The 20,557-nt window shown below is 48.3% G+C and overlaps 1 protein-coding gene across 1 annotated transcript in view; it reads right to left on the reverse strand.

Moving 5' to 3' along the window:
- Positions 1-20,557, reverse strand: part of LOC308120697 (uncharacterized protein) — a gene marked incomplete at both ends in the record, with an annotated part of 352,259 nt that overhangs the window by 104,423 nt on the left and 227,279 nt on the right. The window contains one exon of the mRNA XM_080481466.1: positions 6,525-6,654. Within this exon, the coding sequence (XP_080337592.1) occupies positions 6,525-6,654 (130 nt within the window). The remainder of the gene's footprint in view (positions 1-6,524; positions 6,655-20,557) is intronic.

Consider the following 20,557-nt stretch of genomic DNA (forward strand, 5'->3'; position numbering starts at 1 on the left):
GATTCAACCACACCAGTCCCTCCAGTGATGCTAAGCTACGCTGTAGCCACCGCTGCCCACAGCGTCCGACCACCACCAACATTCAAACCCATTCATACGAGGCAATGTGGGTAAAGTGCCTTGCCCAAGGACAAAACGACAATGGCTTTTTGATAGAGTGGGATTCTAACCGCCAACTCTACCACTGAGCCACGATCGCCCCGTTAGTACCTGAAACTCATCCTTTAACAAAGTGGTGTGGTGTTATAACATGTTGTTATAACATTGATAGTACAAATCTCTTGGATTCTGCAGGGTCTTTCCCTCTTGCTTTAGTGAAATACTTTTTAATCTTGTTTACCTGCAGCCTAAATGTGCCTCATCGCTCTTTTCTTCTGGTTGATTGGCTCGTCAGCGTGAGTCTGGGTAAGGAAGGGCAAGGTAACCTCCATCTTCCTCTGTGAGGCTCTTCGCCCCGAGTGTTTCTGTTTCTTCCTGCAGCCGTGAGCCCCGAGTCAACCTGGCAATGCTGCTTGGTGGCGCCGCTCGGTGGCGCTGCTCGGTGGCGCCGCTCGGTGGCGCCGCTCGGTGGCGCCGCTCGGTGGCGCCGCTCGGTGGCGCCGCTCGGTGGCGCCGGTCCGTAGTGGTGGAAGGCATTGCAAAAGCCTTCCACCACCACGGAAGACTGGAGCCTGTAGAGACGGGGGGAGGATGAGGAGGACTGCGAGCGAGGAAACGGAGGATTACACTCCAGAAAGAAGAGCTTTGTCTGCTGAACAACCTCCTCAGTCTCACCTGGAGCAGGTAACACTGGGAGCCCCGGCAAGAGGCTGAAGAGCCTCATGGAGTCGCGTCACCGAGCAGCTCCAGCATCTAAACACCAACAAACCTTCACTGTTTTCATTCAGCGTGAAGGTGACAGATGATTCTCTGGAACAAGCAGGAGGTGCTTCCTTGATGAAGCTGTCCTGAAGTACACCTGAGCTCCTGATCCTGAAATACACCTGAGCTCCTGATCCTGAAATACACCTGAGCTCCTGATCCTGAAATACACCTGAGCTCCTGATCCTGAAATACACCTGAGCTCCTGATCCTGAAGTACACCTGAGTAATCAATAGGTGAAAATTCAATGAAACTTCAATACGGACTGATCGGCCGTCACCATTCATGTTTTCCAAGAGTGGCAGAAAATAAAGGAATAAACTGGACATGAATCAGATTCTCGGCTCCAGACGGGATAAATGAACCTTCTGTCAGGATTCGTTCAGTCAGGAGCGACGGAACGAGGAGAGAATCACCGGGAGGAACAGTGCAGAGTGGAGATTCCCAACCTTTATCTGGGAGGGAGCTCTATAAGGGGGGGGGGGGGGGGGGGTCACCGCCCCCCACACCCGGCGGGGAATCAGTGGTCTGGAGGACGTAGTTAAAGAGACATCATTGATCCAACAGTTCCACTCAAACATCCTCAGGATTTTTATTCTCTTGAAGAAAATGATGCTGAGACTGGAAACAGTAATTAATCAAATCCAACATCAGGTCCTTTCCTGACTGAGCGCTGGCTTCCTGCCACCTTCTGAATATTATCTTAGCACACTGGCTAATTTACCGCTCAGCTGAGCACTAATGACTGAACGCCTCGGAAAGCTGCCTGAAGCGCCGCACGCCGCCGTGAAGGCGGGCGTGTCTGCGTGGAGAGGACGACCCCCCCTTAACCCCCCCTTCCTGGTTGACACAAACACAAAGCGTGGCACGCCGCCGCCCCCTGGTGCTCTGGGGGATGAACAGCAGTGTGGCACGCCGCCGCCCCCTGGCGCTCTGGGGGATGAACAGCAGTGTGGCACGCCGCCGCTCCCTGGCGCTCTGGGGGATGAACAGCAGTGTGGCACGCCGCCGCCCCCTGGCGCTCTGGGGGATGAACAGCAGTGTGGCACGCCGCCGCTCCCTGGCGCTCTGGGGGACGAGCAGCGGCGGGTTTTACAAGCGGCCCGGAGCCACCTGATTCCTGAGTTATGGCTCTTTGGAGAAAATCATTGTGAAAAGGATCAAGTTTCATCTCACAAATAAAAATGATTAATTCCGTGACAACTGCAGCCACACAGCAGCTCAATGTTTCACCATTAAATGTCTGGATTGATCAGACTTTTACAACCTGATTTGTCTCAATTTGTTGTAAACAGGAATGGAAACAGACTCTGGATTGATCCTGGGCCGAGGGTGAAATCTGTCTGTTTTGTGTGCGTTGGGGAGAAAATACAGAGTGAACAGCATCTCCATCGTACCATCGGCTCACTTTTACTGCATTTTGGGGGCCGATTATTGTACAAATGTAGTCATGAAAATAACTAACACACTTATTGATGCACAGATATTGATACCAGTGTCCAATACTACACGGAGTACTGTTACTCATGAAATATCCCAAATACAACACAGCAAACATTACGTACGTCGTGCATGAGAAACGTAACAGCAGGGAGAGAGAGGACGAGCAGTTTGGAGATTCTTTAATAGCAATGAGAATGACGAAGGGAAGTAGAGCAACTTAAACACCAGCAACGTTCTCAGCAGCAGTTTGCCTGCTGTTGCTCAGGAAGTCTAACAAGAGAGCAGAAGCATTGAAAGCTTCAGTAGAAGTTGTGTTCTTGTAATTTACTGGTAGTTGGTTCACCTGGTCTCACTGACGACACAAACAGAAAATGTCCTCAGCATTCTGACTGTCTGTTTACACGACATCGGTGCCCGGATTCGAACCGTGGCACCAGCCAGCTCAGCAGTTTTCACATTGCCCCTCTGGAAAATGTATTGCTCCGCCTTGATATGTCCTCTTGTCTTCATTTATATAGTTTGAGTATTGAAAGGTTTACTGAGCCATTTAGAAAATACTCCTTTGATACCAAACACATGAAGTATATACAGTGTATTTATATATATATATATATATATATATATATATCTATATCATGGTGGAATGATTTCCAGAAGGATTCAGAACAAGACCATTTCCTAGCTTCACTGCATCACCACTTCATTCACATTCAGTTCTAATATCATAACTTCATTTTGCTCCACGAGCCGCAGGATTCTGGGATTCCTTCAGAAAGATCGGCTCCACACGATTAAACAGTGGAGATCAACTCAGGGTACATTTCACTCTCCTCAGACACACACACACACACACACACACACACACACACACACACACACACACACACACACACACACACACACACATACAGTACACAGTTATCAAGGCCATCCCGATCATAGCTTGCCCACAGATTATGTTGTCACGGCAACGGAGGAGAGTAACTTCACTCCACCCATCTCCAACTCCTTGTCCAGTCTCTTTCTCTCCTTCTCCTTCTTCTCCTTCTTCTTCTTCTTCTTCTTCTTCTTCTTCTTCTTCTTCTTCTTCTTCTTCTTCTTCTTCTTCTTCTTCTTCTTCTTCTTCTCCTTCTTCTCCTTCTCCTTCTTCTTCTTCTTCTTCTTCTCCTTCTTCTCCTTCTTCTTCTTCTTCTTCTTTAAACAATTTCCTTTTCTTCAATTAAAAAAGTGTTGTTAGTTAGTTTTTGTTAAAAAAATATTTAATTGTGACTAAATGAAATTAATCCACAGCAACCCTGTGATTAACATGATTAAGAACGTTTGACAGCCCAAGTCAGATGATGTGTGTCTGTTGTTCCAGTGGACCGGACTGTCTGCAGCCCCTCCAGGTGTGACGGTAACGTGATGGTAACGTGCAGCTGCTCCAGGTGTGACGGTAACGTGATGGTAACGTGCAGCCCCTCCAGGTGTGACGGTAACGTGATGGTAACGTGCAGCCCCTCCAGGTGTGACGGTAACGTGATGGTAACGTGCAGCCGCTCCAGGTGTGACGGTAACGTGATGGTAACGTGCAGCCCCTCCAGGTGTGACGGTAACGTGATGGTAACGTGCAGCCCCTCCAGGTGTGACGGTAACGTGATGGTAACGTGCAGCCCCTCCAGGTGTGACGGTAACGTGATGGTAACGTACAGCCCCTCCAGGTGTGACGGTAACGTGATGGTAACGTGCAGCCGCTCCAGGTGTGACGGTAACGTGATGGTAACGTGCAGCCCCTCCAGGTGTGACGGTAACGTGATGGTAACGTGCAGCCCCTCCAGGTGTGACGGTAACGTGATGGTAACGTGCAGCCCCTCCAGGTGTGACGGTAACGTGATGGTAACGTGCAGCCCCTCCAGGTGTGACGGTAACGTGATGGTAACGTACAGCCCCTCCAGGTGTGACGGTAACGTGATGGTAACGTGCAGCCCCTCCAGGTGTGACGGTAACGTGATGGTAACGTGCAGCCCCTCCAGGTGTGACGGTAACGTGATGGTAACGTGCAGCCCCTCCAGGTGTGACGGTAACGTGATGGTAACGTGCAGCCGCTCCAGGTGTGACGGTAACGTGATGGTAACGTCCAGCCGCTCCAGGTGTGACGGTAACCTGACGGTAACGTGACGGTAACGTGCCCAGTAATGAAAGCCCACTTTACTGCACCTCCATTGATTCTTTCCTGCTGGGTAGAAATGGAGGGTAACTTTCCTACTGGGTAGAAATGGAGGGTAACTTTCCTGCTGGGTAGAAATGGAGGGTAACTTTCCTGCTGGGTAGAAATGGAGGGTAACTTTCCTACTGGAAACGGTTTGAAGTGTTGGAGCAGACTGAGCATGAGGACTCAGCAGGGTGTTATGTACATTCTGGTGCATGTTTCCTTCTGAGTCTCCTGCTCAGCAGAAACACTTTGAGTCTATTCACATCCACTCACCGCCCGGGGAGGAAGAACCGGCTCTCTGGAGAACAGGAAGTCTTGAGGTTAGACTGAAGAAGATGTTCTGGGACTTAATTAGTAAAGAGCCAATGTCTGAATGGGCGAGGAGCCCATGAGCTCTGCAGTGGAATCTGGGACTATGGACACACACACACACACACACACACACACACACACACACACACACACACACACACACACACACACACACACACACACACACACACACACACACACACACACACACACACACACACAGAGACGCCGCCTCTCCTCTGGCCGGCGGCCTGATGAGGTGACGCTCTGCAGCCGTCGCTCCGACTGACAGCAGCTCCAGTCATTGATCCTCAGGATCTTCCAGTTCAATCATGACGTGTGAATCGGGAACTGATCGCTCGGCTCATGAGGAGGTGAGAATGGAACGCCGACGCAGCTCAGGAATTAGTTTTCACTTAAATTGCACAACAGCGTACTTATAAACCATAATACCATAACAATGGGAGATCTTCAGTTATATAAGGAGTCGTAAGGCACAACCCTACAAACAGAGCACAGACAGAGGTACAGAGCTGGTGGATTCTTTGTGGAGCAAACAGGAAGGGGCTGATTGAGGGCAACTGCCGACTCACACAAACCTTATGAGTCATCTGAAACCATATTGATGGATCAGGTGTCAATACTAGACCCCCCCTCATCCAACCTCGGCACCACCAGTAGGGAGGGGAATCCTAAACTACAAAACTCTTATTAACTCCTGTGTCTTATCACGAGGCCTATTTCTCCGCCTTCTTCTCCAAAGTGACATACCCTTAATAAAAAGAGTACAAGTTCACAACTACTACTACGTTCTGCTCACAGCAGAAAGAAAACCCCTGAGAGATTCATCTCGAATTAAGATGCGTGTCACCGAGTCATTTCATCTGGAAGGCTGGACAAAATGTACGATTCTTTATTTCTACACACAAAAAAAAACCAACACATTATAAAATCTACCTCTGAATCATGGGATAGTCGGACCAGTCAGCCAGGTATTTGGTAAAGTAGTATTTGGTCAGTAACTGTGCAAAAGTAGAACTTGAAGCATTTTACAGATGTTTCAGTACAAGTGTGTCCAGGCAGAACACCAACTGGACCATTGGGGTGCGGTCGGTATAAAAACCTTGTGCGCCGCCAACGGGGCGAGTTCAAACAATGTTGGTCTCCACGAGATCCTCCTCATCTCAATCTACACAAACATCTTGGCCCATGTGGCTGGTAGCGGTCACAGCGAGCGATATGCTGACGACACCACCCTGTACGCAGGTTATGGCAGAACCGGTTCAACAGTCTTTCTACTCCACCTTAATCACAACAACCCCAACCTGCACTGCAGGAACTTCACCGCTACAATCCTCCCAGAGCTCAGCGCTGCCATTGGTGGTTTCTTATTCCACTTTTCTGCCTCGATCAACTGAAACCAATTACAAATATATTGTGACATTTTGTTGTAACTCTGGCTAAACCTTCTCTTCAGGTTTCCATTGTTGTGAAGAGCTGCTGGGCTGGGATTCCTGTGTAGTTCCCTCTTTGCCAGGACTCCATTGTGAAGGAGAATTCAACAGAGGTGCTTAAATTAAAGTTCAAAGAACAAACTTGCTCCAGAATGGATCAACAGTGGGGTTCTGATCCAAACCAAACGGCGCCAGCAGAGAAATAAACCAGCGTCCTGACGGTGCTGCTGACGGAAGCTTTTAAAAGATGGCCGTCACTTACTTGCAGTGTTTGTGGGGCCCGCTGAGCGTCTCGATGACGAAGCATTCACCGCCGTTGAGGCAGTAGGCCAGGTCCTTCTCATGACAGGGTTTGAAATGCTCCGAGTGCAGTGGAGGGACTGTTGGAGATGCTGCAAGGTAAACACACAAACAAACAACAACTGGTCACAAAGAGCAGGGTTTGTGAAATATGGTCTTCCCTTCAACGACTTCGGGACGTCTTACTTTCCACTTCCTCCTTTCAACAAAGCTTGATTTGAAAAATATCCTTCTATTTTGGCACGAGGCAAAAACTCCATCACTAAAATTGAAAACGCAGTGAAAAAAGCAAAGTGGGGAAACAATCAGATGATGAATCGTGGGGACCTGCTGTGGAAACAACGACTTGATGTGCTCGTCTCAGACTTAGACCTCCTTTACCAGACAACGAATTTACACTCCAGAGGCCCCGCCTCTCCACACCACCTCAGTCCAGAGGTTTTACTTTGTCCTTATTGTTTTTACTTTCATGTCCACTGTCCTTGGCGTGGCTTTACATCCTTGTCCATTGTTTGCTATAGTGACCAGCGGCTGCTGCTTTAACCTCAGTACATCAGGACATTATCTCTCGTCACGTCGTCAATCTCACACAAACACAATCTTCCTTCTAAAACTTGAGGCTACTAAATAAACCGTTAGAAGGTTTACTGATACGTTTCTTTTAACCAAAATGTCATCCATTCATTCCATGCTTCCTAACTGACCTTCAGCTAAGCCCCGCCCTCAAATACAAACAAACCAATAGCATTCAACTACCAACCTGACTAGTAAAAACAATCTCCACTCGGTGAAGAAGCGCCAGCGCTGGAGACACTTGTTGTTGTCTCGTTGTGGGACGATGTCCCAGGATACGAAGGCTCATGAAAGGACAAACTACGAGCTTCATTTCCTCCCGTTTCCAAAACCTGAGCAGCGTCTCTGAGGACGGAGCCGAGCGGCAGAACCTCAAACTCAACCAGCTACAAACTGAGACGTCCCGAAGTGAAGAAGGGTCCGTGTAATCTGAGTATTAAAGTCGTATAAAACACAACACGCTAGCAGCTTCCTGAAGCTAGCCTAGCCGCTAGCAGCTTCCTGAAGCTAGCTAGGTGGCTAAGCGCTAAGCGCTGTGGCTCCTGCTGCCGTTTGGTTTCTACACTGACAGCTGCCACGTTAACACTGCGACTGCTTGGCTGCCTTAGCAACAGTAACTAAGAGGCGGAGTTCAGCCAAAGGTCCGTTGAAGGTGTGTCTGCTGAAGGACTTGAAGACAACAAGCTTGTTATTAATTTAAGGACGTGGCGGTCGTACTGAGCCACACTGGGTGGAGTGTTGTGGTTTTATGTTTGTACTCTAAGAAAATGTGTGAATTCAATTTCCACTTTTATTTTGTTCATGGTTTGTTTTTCTCAATAAAGTATTTCTTCCAAACGAAGGCTGTTTGTTGATTTAACCCCCCGGTTCTCTCAGTAAAGCCCTTCGCCACCCTGTGGCAGGAAGAGGAAGTGCAGCCACTCGCCTCTTCTGAGGTTTTGCCCACAATAACAAGAATGAGCAACTGCCTCATGACACACCGTGGGAAACACCAACACACCATTGTTTGTTTAGACCCTGCATGTCACCAAGTAGAAGATGGATGGAGGATGGGTAATAATCTGTCCTGCTGTGATTAATACTCCATGGTCACTCTGTTGGAGGGTTTGACTTCTGGTGATTCATCACAACATGCATGGCTGATTGGACGCTCCAACACACATTAATGGTATCAAGAGGGAAATTAATCAATGAAGCAACAGTTGTAAAGTAAACATATGGTGAAGTCGGAGAAAAACAGAGAAGTTGATGTAGTAAATAGCATTTCAGCTTTTTATTGCTGGTTGAGAGTGATAGATCAGTGGCATTTAAAAAGTAAACCGACATGAAGACATGGCGATGATGTCCTCGTCCTCTCACTGCGTACACCTTTCTCATGAAAGACTAAAGTCAGTAGTTTGGTGAATCACGTCAACGTGATAATATCTCACTAGAATCACACACAGAACACAGTTTCTCCTCAAAACGAGATGGACTGATGACGGGAGGGGGTGTCGCAGCTCAGATGAGCCACAGCGTCCAAAGAGCTTTTTACTGAGTGCAGCTTTACAAGGAGAGCCAATAAATCAATGGCTGGATTGTCTGTGAGGGAGTGGTGCTGCTTTATGTCCTGACAATGGAGGACATGGTGGTGACAGATGATCCAGGTCTTGACTCCAGATTCCTCCTGTGTCGTCGTCACACTGCCTCCTGTTGGACTTTTTAATAGTAGTAAAGCTCACAGCTTTCTAAAGCTGGGACTTCCTGCTGCTTAACCTGGACCGCTTTCTCAGTTTAGAACACTGGGGGGCCCTGTCCACTGTTTAGAACACTGGGGGACCCTGTGCACTGTTCAGAACACTGGGGGACCCTGTCCACTGTTTAGAACACTGGGGGGCCCTGTCCACTGTTTAGAACACTGGAAGACTATGTCCACTGTTTAGAACACTGGGGGACTCTGTCCACTGTTTAGAACACTGAAATACTCTGTCCACTGTCTAGAACACTGGGGGACTGTCCACTGTTTAGAACACTGAAAGACTCTGTCCACTGTTTAGAACACTGGGGGACTGTGTCCACTGTTTAGAACACTGGGGGACTGTCTACTGTTTAGAACACTGGGGGACTCTGTCCACTGTTTAGAACACTGGGGGACTCTGTCCACTGTTTAGAACACTGGGGGACTGTCCTCACTCTCCAGTCATCCACACATCACCACTGAACCTCGGTCTCTTCAGGTCAGTGTTCTTCCCGTCCCGCAGGATCTCTGACCCGGCTGTTGTTCCGGGCCAGAGGACATTTCTTTGTTCCTCTCTGACTCTTTCCAATCTTTTCCTCTCAGCGTCAGCAGAAAGTTTCCTCCTCTGAGTCTGAAGGTTTCCTTCCTCTCACGCAGCATCGAAGGATGTTTTCCTAACATAAAGGAGCCGTGAGGCTGTTCTGTGATTCAAACGCTGGAAATGCTCCTTTCCTTTGTGTTGCTGGATTTGATGGTGATGTTCTAGATCAGCTACGCTAAGAACTGTGCCTCCATGCAACAGTTCTGGTGAAGTTCACTTATGAAATCAACTGTATTTATAAGTCGTAAAACATTAGTGTGACAACTGGATCCTTTCTCTCATCTTGTGATCACATAAGTTTAGGATCAAAAATCTCATTAACTTTATTCAGTCATTGTCACTTTTAACGCTTCAGTTCCACCGACTGGACGGGGCTGAGTGAGAGGAGTAGAACAGGATGTCCTGTTAGGAGGACACAATCAAACTAATCCATCCCTCCATCTCTCCCTCCATCTCTCCCTCCATCTCTCCCTCCATCTCTCCATCCCTCCATTCCTCCATCCCTCCATCTCTCCCTCCATCTCTCCATCCCTCCATTCCTCCATCCCTCCATCTCTCCATCCCTCCATTCCTCCATCCCTCCGTCTCTCCATCCATCTCTTCCTCCATCCCTCCATCTCTCCCTCTATCCTTTCCTCCCTCTATCCATTCCTCCATCCCTCCATCTCTCCCTCCATCTCTCCATCTCTCCATCTCTCCATTCCTCCCTCCAGCTATCCTTTCCTCCTTCTATCCATTCCTCCCTCCCTCTATCCTTTCCTCCATCCCTCCATCTTTACATAAATGCTCATGTTTGTTTATTCAAACTCACTTAAAAAAGTCACCAGAGTAGAACAATAAATCCACAAAGTTCTGAAGGATCCGTCACAAACGTTCTTCCAATACCCTCAGAATGAGGTTATTGTTCTCTGGCCGTTGTAAATGAGCAGATCACCTCCTGTGACCTTCTGAAAAGAGGAATCGAAGGAGACACGACTCATAATGGAGGATTTGTGAGACCAGGAGACGTCTGGTGTTAAAACATGGAGCCTTCGGCCTCCCGGCTGCTCGCTGACGTTTAAACAAAGAGCAGCGGCGGCTGGATCTTCCTCTGCTCTGGCGCTGAAACACTGGAAGATTGTTTTAAGACATAAAGGATTTCCCTGCAGACATGATTTCATGCTTGGACTGGGCCGTGCGTTTTTGTTCGTCCTGGTGATAAAGTGACAGAAGCGCGGTGTGTCGTCCTCGGTCTTTGTTGGTTGTTGACAGAGTTGTCACGGCGCTGTGGAGGTTGTGTAGCTCAGCGCTCATCACCTGTCAGCTCAGACGCTCTCACACAATCCTGTCATTTAGAAAGAATCCTGGAGCCAAGTTGAAATGAAAAATCACTGCAGTCTGTTGAAAAAATCACTGCAAGTTTAAGACCGTGGCTGAGAGAAGGCCGACGTCAATCACCTGCAGAAAACACTCCAATTTCCTGGGAAACACCAGAACAGACCAGACAAGGCAGGGATCAATAAACCACTGGGAGCTGGAGAACAACCCTTCTACCTTTCTTTTCCATCTTTTGCTTCCATATCACTGACCCGCAAGGAAATGAGGAAGGAATAAAGAAAGTGCTGATTTGGTGAGGAGGTAGAGGAGGTAGAGGAGGTAGAGGAGGTAGAGGAGCGGCTGGGATGAATTTAATCCCATGAACTGTCTGCTGGAGCCGCTAGGATCATACGGCGTCTTCAGACTCTCAAGCAGCCTGATATGCTGAGCTGATCAACCTACAGATAAATCCAATCACCACTGGGCGCAGCTGATGCAGTATTCATGACTTAATTATTGTTCTTCCGTTCTGTAAATCCAGATCAGCACAGGGGATCCAGCCAGAGGATTTGAACCATTCAAGCTGACAGAACCAAGAACAAGGAAACAAAACTCAGCTGCATCTTTTCCTCCAATCCAGGAGAAATCCTTCATAAAAACTGTTAAAACATCAGAGATAAACTCCTGCGAGGGTTTATTTTCACAGATTTCATTTAGAGCTTTGAGGACAGTTTGTTCCTAGAATCATAGAGCTGCATCGTCTTGCTGTCCTTGGGTTTGTGTTTCATTTGAATACGACAAACTAACAAAACATTTAACTAAACTTTTAATCTTGCCTGTTTTTATTGTGAGCTTGAATAAACTGCCTGGTGCAGAAAGGACAGAGGACGGAGGACGGAGGACGGAGGACGGAGGACAAAGGACGGAGGACAAAGGACAGAGGACAAAGGACGGAGGACAGAGGACAGAGGACAGAGGACAAAGGACGGAGGACGGAGGACAGAGGACAAAGGACAGAGGACAAAGGACGGAGGACAGAGGACAGAGGACAAAGGACAGAGGACAAAGGACAGAGGACAAAGGACAGAGGACAAAGAACGTGGGGAAACGTCAAGGCTTTGACAACAAACCAGATCATTTCCAACGTGTCGCAAATCCAAAGTAAAAGATCTTCTCTTGACTCTGCTGTTTTTACTAAATCAATTACCACTGAAATATCAGATCAGAAAAATGTGCTTAGGTGCTGTTAATGTCAGAGTTAATGGAGGGATAACGATCATCAGCGGAGCTCTGATTAGACAGTAATTAGTAGAACATGTTGATGCACCAATACTGCAGTTCCATTATCCACGCGGCTGAACGCTCAGGAAACGTCTGAGGATCAGCCTGATGATTTGAGTATTACTATCTGATGGTGCGCCGCTCGCTGTCTTCTGCCTTCCACCTTCTCCTCTGGCGGCTCAGGAGGCTGATGCACAGGCGTGGGAGTGAAACTGTGACAACCTGCAAGTGTCCTTCACGGAGGACATTCCCCAGGAGAGCGAGGAGCAGCCGGCATCCAGGACGCCACACTTCTGCCCTGAAGGATTATTGATCCAGTCTGAGCAACGGGAAGAAAGAAAGCTGGGAGTGAAGAGCGAGACACTAAAAAGAAACGGACGCAGCTGACATCATGGAGGCCAGAAGGTTGTGACGAGGGACGCACCGATACTGAGATGATACCAGGATTGAGTCCGATACTGCACAGAGTACTTGTTCTGGTGAAAGTTCCCCGATACAACCCGGCCAATATTACGTGACGTCATGAGAGACGACGAGAGACGTCACGGTTTGAGATTCTTCAATATGATAATATGATAATAGAACGACTGTAAATTATATCCTGACAGACTATCAAGAGGAGGAGGAAGATAGTTCATACAACACCGGCAACTTCATCACCAGCAACTTCATCACCAGCAACTTCATCACCAGCAAGTTACTAATCAGCAGAGTTGGCCCAATGTCGTTCAGTAGTTTAACTGCTCAGCACGTAACTCTGAGTCGTGCTACATGCTACATGCTACATGCTACACACAGAGGCTGGTGGAGGTTTTTGTATTTAAATTGTCCTTTATATAAATGGTATCAGAGCGTCTGTAGTTTGAAGCGTTATGTCTGTTCTGCTTAATGAGTCCCTGGGATGTCCTACTGGAGGACGGTCCATCCCAGACAAAGCAATCAGGAAGAGACATGGATGGAAAGACACTTTGTCTTTTCGTGGGATGAAAGAGACGCTGAATGTATTTAATGGTAAATTTGTGATGCAGCAGCTCGCACACTGGACCACCACGTCACAGGTGACGGTTTCATTTAGACGCTGGAGGTTGATTAATGATCCAGGGTGGAGGCTCCAGACACCACCCTTTGGATTTGAACTCCATATGCTCTTCCAGCGGAGCCTAAAGTCTGTGAAGACTAATGGTTTTTCGCAATGGGAGCACTTTGATAAGTTTACTGGCTTCTCCTAAAAACAAATACGATAAACATCGGGGGAAGAAAAACAAAATCTAAATTGAAATTTCAGTTTTTTCTTGGTTTGACTCGGCGCCTGTGGTGCCATAATTATGCTGCTGCTCCACTTTGAAAACAGATGAGATCATTTAGTTGTGCCGGGCCGGGGCTGTGGCTTCATTGGTAGCACACAGCGTGAGCCATCTGACGGTGCTCACCAGTACATTATCAACAAACCGTCCAAAAGAAACCAAAAGCACCTGCCTGCAGCCTCAGAGGGCTCGGTTCCTCCAACAGATGTTGTTTTCCAGGGGAAGAGAACCCGTTACTGCGGAACTCCACCAAATGATGTACAAACAGCACCTCTGACATAGTTTGCATTGCACATCATTGTGATTACTGAAAGTGTTCCAGGATCCAGGCTCACTGTGCTGCCGGCTGCTGAGAGAGCACATTTAAACTATTAAACTAAATTCAGTGCTGCTGTTGCCGCCATCACTTCACTTCCAAAACCAAAAAGAAGAAACGTAGAAATCATCTTTCTGTTTTACTAAGTGGCCAGATAGTAATTTGCATATGTAACAAAAGGATTTGTCTTCCTTTTCCTCCTGATGAGTCGAGTGTTGAAGGAGACAAACCAACGATTTACATTTCTGCACTTTGACAAGCTGCAATCAGACGTCTGCTGACTGCAACATGGAGAACCACCAGTAGGGGGAGACTACACCATGAGATCTGGGTGGGCAACGTCAGGGGCAACGTCAGGGGCAACGTCAGGGGGTATCAGTTATCTTAGGGCCCATTTCTACCCATCGTTAACGAGTTCTGACCTGGTGTTAACGAGTTCTGACCTGGTGTTAACGAGTTCCTTCCCAGCGTTAACATGTTCTGACCCAGCATTAACAAGTTCTGACCTGGTGTTAACGAGTTCCTACCCAGCATTAACAAGTTCTGACCTGGTGTTAACGTGTTCTGACCTGGTGTTAACATGTTCTGACCCAGCATTAACGAGTTCTGACCCAGCGTTAACGAGTTCAGGTCACATGAGTTTCAGGTTCACCCCCCGAGTCCGATTGTGTTGCTGTCACTAAAAGGTCAAAGGTCAAAGGTGCAGTAATGACGTCAGTCTGTCTCCAGACAGAGGCGAAGCCGGATCCTCTGTCCAGGCCAGCATTAGGCTCCGTGTCTCCGTGTTCTGAAACCAAGCGGAGTCTCCGCCCACTTCACTTTTCACCATTTCACAGTTCTGCTATTTGAATTCTTGGGTTCTACTGAACATCCAGTCAGATGTGACGGAACGCCGCCGCTCTGCTGGAACCAACCAGCCCGACGCCCTCGGCAGCAGAGCGAACTCCCTGCTGCGTAGCTGGATGAAGCTGCAGCTGAAGAGCGGCCCGGCTGATCCGGTGGAGGAGATCCAGCATGACAAATAGCTCTTGACCTGCTTGGAGAAGAGAACTCCTCTGGAGCAGTTCAAGTGTGGCGGGAGAGTTTCTGTGGTACACAGGTGAATACTTGATAAGGACATGGCCGCCCAGTGGTCGCAGCAGTGGAAGTCTGATCGTTCTCTTCAAATGACTGAGGAAACCCTCAGGATGCAGGAACTCTACATTTTGAGCTTGTTCCTGTTGCTCCTGGGTGGATCTTCGCTGAGTCAGCAATACTTTGTCTAAACATCCAACAAACATATCAATATGTGTTCTGAATAAATCAATCCAGGCAGAAGAAAGAAAGACCTTGAAACGTTCCAGTTTCTTATAAAGGGGAAGTAAAGCGGGGCCTTCACTAGAAGATTGATTCACTACACAGTATGAAGTTCTTATCTTGCTCAGCGTCCATCATGTACTAACTGTAATAACAGGTTGGAGTCTGATGGTAGGATGCATGTTGTTTCTAAGAAGGACTGTCTGAATGACTGAATGTTTCCAGGAAGAAGCATGAGAGACCTCTTCTGGATCAGTCCACATGTCTGGAGCCTCCCTCAAGCAAACTAAAAACCTTCCCCAGCCACCCGAGGCAGGCTGGTTCTGGAGCTGGAGCTCGGCAAACAATCCCTCAGAGAAGAAAGGTGATGAAGACACGTCTTTCTTCTTGGCTGGCCAAACCTTTTCATCCCATTTGGAACCTCCTTCCTCCCCTGCCGTGCTCGTCCTTTCATATCTGTCTGTCAGGCTGTCTTCACCACGTCATCAGCAGGGTCATTCGCCTTTTAAAAACAAGGACGAGTTCTCATTCTCTTCCAACAGAGGAACAGAGAAAGGTGAAGATCAGTGCCTCCTGCTACCAAGCAGGTGCAGTGACTCTTCATCCACAGCTGATGGACACGACAGCGCCGAGAGGCAGGAAACCCCCCCCGACACAGAGAGCCCCCATGAGCTTCATCTGAAAACTGGGAAACGCAGCCGCCGACCACCAAGTCAAGAAGCTGGAGGACTTCTGGTTCACTTCTTTATCACTGCCAATTAAAAATAAACCAGTCAAATGACCAACAGGTCTGCTGGACAAACTGCAGGATGTGGATCATGTCTTTGACAAGTCAGAAAATCATCATCATCATCGTCATCGTCATCGTCATCGTCATCGTCATCGTCATCGTCATCATCATCATCATCATCATCATCATCATCATCATCATCATCATCATCATCATCATCATCATCATCATCGTCATCGTCATCGTCATCGTCAATCAAAGACTTGGTTTGTCTCAGGCGGCCGCTGCCTTGCCAGGCGCTCCGTCCATCCACTGGCAGCAGATTGAGGTTCAGTGTCTGGCTCAAGGACACTTCGTCAGGTGAACCGGGGGGACAGGGAATCACACCTGCAACCTTCCCATTAAAAGATGGCCACTCTACCAACCGAGCAACAGCTGCTCTTTCTAAACTTCACCAAGGAAGCTGAAGATCGTCTCAATAGAACAGAACACATCCTGAGACTCGAGCGAGCACAACTGGGCGCTATGGAGCGGCTCGGCCAACACCATCGTTCATCCAGTCATCCAGTCATCCAGTCATCCAGTCATCCAGACCATCTGAACACCATCCAGTCATCCAGTCATCCAGTCATCCAGTCATCCAGACCATCTGAACACCATCCAGTCATCCAGTCATCCAGTCATCCAGTCATCCAGTCATCCAGTCATCCAGTCATCCAGACCCTCTGAACACCATCATTCATTGTTCTCACATTTTCATTTCTACAACAACAAAACCGACCAATCAGAAACCTCCTAACTCTTCTTCAGGGTGTGTTCAGCATCTGGGTTCCTTCTCCACAGAGTGACCGTCACTCCGTTTCCACCTGAGGGCTTCATACCACACATTCTTTTACCTACTTGAGTAAAATTAAGTAGCACTTTTATTTAAGTGGCGCTTTGCATCACTCAATCCATCGCTGCACATGTGCCGGGCTTATTATCAGTCTCACTGTGACACTGACGTTCATCCTATTTCTCAAATTCAATTTGTGGCGACTGTTCCCTTTGCTTGGCGATGGCGGCGGATATCATTACTGCACAGCACGATCCAATAAAGATAACAGCACACCTCTCCTCTCCAGCTCCTCTCCAGCTCCTCTCTGCTCTTATGCAGCAGCTGTCCAATAAAATATCCTGCAAGTTGTCGTCGCTCATCGACGCCGGCGCTGCTGAGACGCCGGCGCCGGTCTGACTTCTTCTTGGAAACGCTCCTAATAGCTTCTTTTAATTGAACTCACTCTGTCCACCGACCTTTCCAGTGACAGCTCACCTTGGTGCCTTTACAGAGCAAGGTTTTGAAAACAATGTAGTAAGCACGCCAGGCCACGGGGTGGCGCTGTTGGTTTTTGTAATGAAACCGAACACATGTTGTTATACATTGCTGTTATTGTCCATCTACTGAGCATGTGCAGAGGAAGTGTACGCCCGCGGTTGCAGTCGCTCCCGCCAGGACTGAACCGAGCGTTTCCACAAAGTGTCGTTTCCCACGGCAACACAGTCAAAGTGTTTTCAAAAAGTTGTGTTTTCAATGACTCTGGTCACCATGTGTAAAAAGGTTAGCTTTAAGTGAGCTGGAACCATTTTATTTATCGGGGTTGTATTTGTGGTAAATAATACTTCTGAAAAGCTTGATTATATCTCATGATGCTGCAGAGGAAACTTCAGTTCTCCTGCATCCTAAAGAGAAGATCCACAGAAGGAATCGGTGCGTGGATGGATTTCCTACAGTCCAACATGTGTGAGGTGTTTGGTGACTCTAAACTGGACCTGAGGTGTTTGGTGACTCTAAACTGGACCTGAGGTGTGAATAAAGTGAAAAACTACTTCTCTCTCTGACAGAAACCAAAGACTCCAATCACCAATCCGTCAACATTTGAAAGAAAGCATGGATTTTTTAATCAATGTCTTCAGAGTAGCGACGCGACACTGAGCTGACAAATGGAAGAGAGCTAACTAGCATTAGCCTCAGAGCCATGCTGTCCCAGAATGCAACGGGGGAAGTTTTCTGGACCTTTCACTGTATTTTGCTCCAGGAAGTTTCAGTAAAACTGACTCAGGTTGGATTTGTTCATTGTGAAACCGTTTCCTCACAGGTCTCCTACACCACAGCTGTGAGCCGACCCTCCAGGCTCCGCCCCCACAGCGGCCTGGGAGGGGCTACAGCCTGCTGCAGCAGTTACCAGATGTCCCATGTGCCTGACTGTCCATTTCCATCGGTGTGTGTGAGCATGTGGACGCCTGTGTGTTGCTCAGGGGCGGCGGGGTTACACCACACCACTGCATTGCAGATACTTGGCTGGCCTGGCCTGGCCTGGCCTGGCCTGGCCTGGCACCGATATGTGTGACCAGGCCCTCCATGCTCCCACTGTACAGCCAAATAAAGACCAAATGGCAGCGTGTCAAGATGACTCTGGTCAACAACAGGTTAATCCTGGAACTCTGACGGCAGCAGTTTGCTCCTGCTCTTCGTCTGCTCACTCTCCTCTTTCTGTTACACACTCAAACACTCCTGTGGCTCATTGAAAACACTCCTGCATGGAGCCGATAGGCTGGTTACCGCCGCTAATCTGTCCGAGTGTCAGTCCCCCCCCGTCCCCCGTCCCCCTCCCTCCCTGTCCCCCCCCACCGCAGCTTCCTGTTCAGATCTGATTCACCGGACTCCTCCGGGCCTGCACCAAATAAATGGCACTAAGTATCAGGCCTCATCCGTCCCCCTGGCCTTCTGGCTGAATGGAGGAGAGATTCATTACTCTCCAGGTGTCTCTCTCTCCCTCTCTCTCCCTCTCTCTCCCTCCCTCCCTCCCTCTCCCTCCCTCCATCACTCCCTCTCCTCTCCCTCTCCCCCTCTCCCTCCCCTCTCTCTCTCTCTCCCTCCTCCCTCTCCCCCTCTCCCTCCCTCTCTCTCTCTCTCATCTCTCTCTCTCTCTCTCTCTCTCTCTCTCTCTCTCTCTCTCTCTCTCTCTCTCTCTCTCCCTCCCTCCCTCTCTCTCTCCCTCTCCCTCTCCCTCTCTCCTCTCTCTCTCTCTCTCTCTCTCTCTCTCTCTCTCTCTCTCTCTCTCTCTCTCTCTCTCTCCCTCCCTCCCTCTCCTGGTCGTACAGTGAAGCTGAGATGAAGCGCCCCCTGCTGGCACTGTGGGTGGGAACGTCTTCCTGCAGCGGACTGGGAGAGGACACCATGTTTTATAGTTGTTTATTGCAATCAGGACTCCTTCTCCACTGAGTCCATGTTGAGGTGTAAGCTGTGGTATGGATTCTATCTTTCTTCATCATCGCTCCTCAAAGTGTTTGTGACCAGAGGACATGTTTGATGGCAGCATCATCACAGAGGATCATTAGGATGTTAGAAGGCAGACAGGTGGGAGGACACAGCCTCTTCTTTCTTACTGTCGTTCTGAAAGTTTCCCGTCCAAACGACACCATGAAAACGACTCAAAACGATGTAGTACATATGCCAGGCCTATAGGTGGTGCTGTAACTCTGCCGCAGAACTACACCAAAAACAGAGAAGATGACATCATACTGCCACGTCAGACTGTGGCAGTGTTTTCGTATCCCTCCACTCTGGAACCCGTTTAACGAACACAAAACTCTCCTCAGGCTCCTAAAACATCGTGCGGACGATCGGACAGGAACCGTGCTTACAGGAAACGGCGTCGTTGCTTTTTTTCCGTGTTCCATGAAGACGAAGTCGAAGTAGGAGTGTTTCAGAAAGTTCCATCTTTTTAAAAAGTTCTGTTTTCAGCGGCTCTGAGCTCGTTGTCGTGTGAATAGAAGCACAAATCACCAGGAAGCTTTTCACTTGGAAACGCCGTCGTGTGAACGGGAGCCTGAAAAGACGTGAAGTCGTTTCGTAACACGAGTTCCTGCTCACGCAGCTGGAAAGTACATTTGACCTCCATCCAATCAAAAACCGACATCAAATTGTAATTTGAGAAGCTGAAGCGGGCGGCAGTGGAAGAAGCTGAGGGTTTCTTTGTCACGATGTTTGATCTGCACTTCCTGCTCGTGCTGCTTCAGCTCCATCAGCTGCCAGTTCAGTCACGTGAGGCCATAAAGAGACTATTTATATTCTGGAACGCCTCCGTCGCTCTGAGCAGTTTGATCTCCATGATGTTCACATTGATTTCCTGAAGATTTCACATTCAGGCCGTCGCCACATCATACGAGCCTCGACCCGACAGCAGGAGGAGAAGCTCCACTAAATGCCCGTGTCATGATTTACTTTCCCGTCATGCTCATGCTGTTCTCTGCAGCGCCCACTTTTAAAAAATCGCAGTATTTAAAGCCCATTTTTTCCGTTTCTGTAGCTGCGTGTCGGCCCACAGCCACTCACACGTCTCCTAATATGCCGATGATTAATGCACACCTTCAAGCTTATATGTTTTCTCATCGGAAAAAAAAAGTTTTTTTTTTGTATATTAAAAAGGCTGTGCTCATAAACGCAGCGTTAACTTGCTTTAATGGCGGCGGCGGCACAAAGCAATGTCAAGGAGAAAGTGAAATATTTCCTATCTCTCTCCTAAACTCCGACATTAATCAAAGTGAAAGTCCTGGTGGATTACTGAGGATGCTGAATCATTGTAGTGCTGCACAAGCCAACAAGACTGCTGGAGTCTGAGGAGATATTATATATAGACCACTGGGTGTGTGTGTGTGTGTGTGTGTGTGTGTGTGTGTGTGTGTGTGTGTGTGTGTGTGTGTGTGTGTAGCACCGGTACAGAACTTGGAGTGATTTAATGGGATCTTTAATCAAGTTATATTTTAGAACAACACTGGAAGAACTTCTAATTCTTATTCATGGAGCATTCACACTAAGTTGACAGAATGAACAGGTTATTG

Source organism: Lipophrys pholis, assembly GCF_963383615.2.
Source record: "Lipophrys pholis genome assembly, chromosome: 15".
Classification (NCBI taxonomy): domain Eukaryota; kingdom Metazoa; phylum Chordata; class Actinopteri; order Blenniiformes; family Blenniidae; genus Lipophrys; species Lipophrys pholis.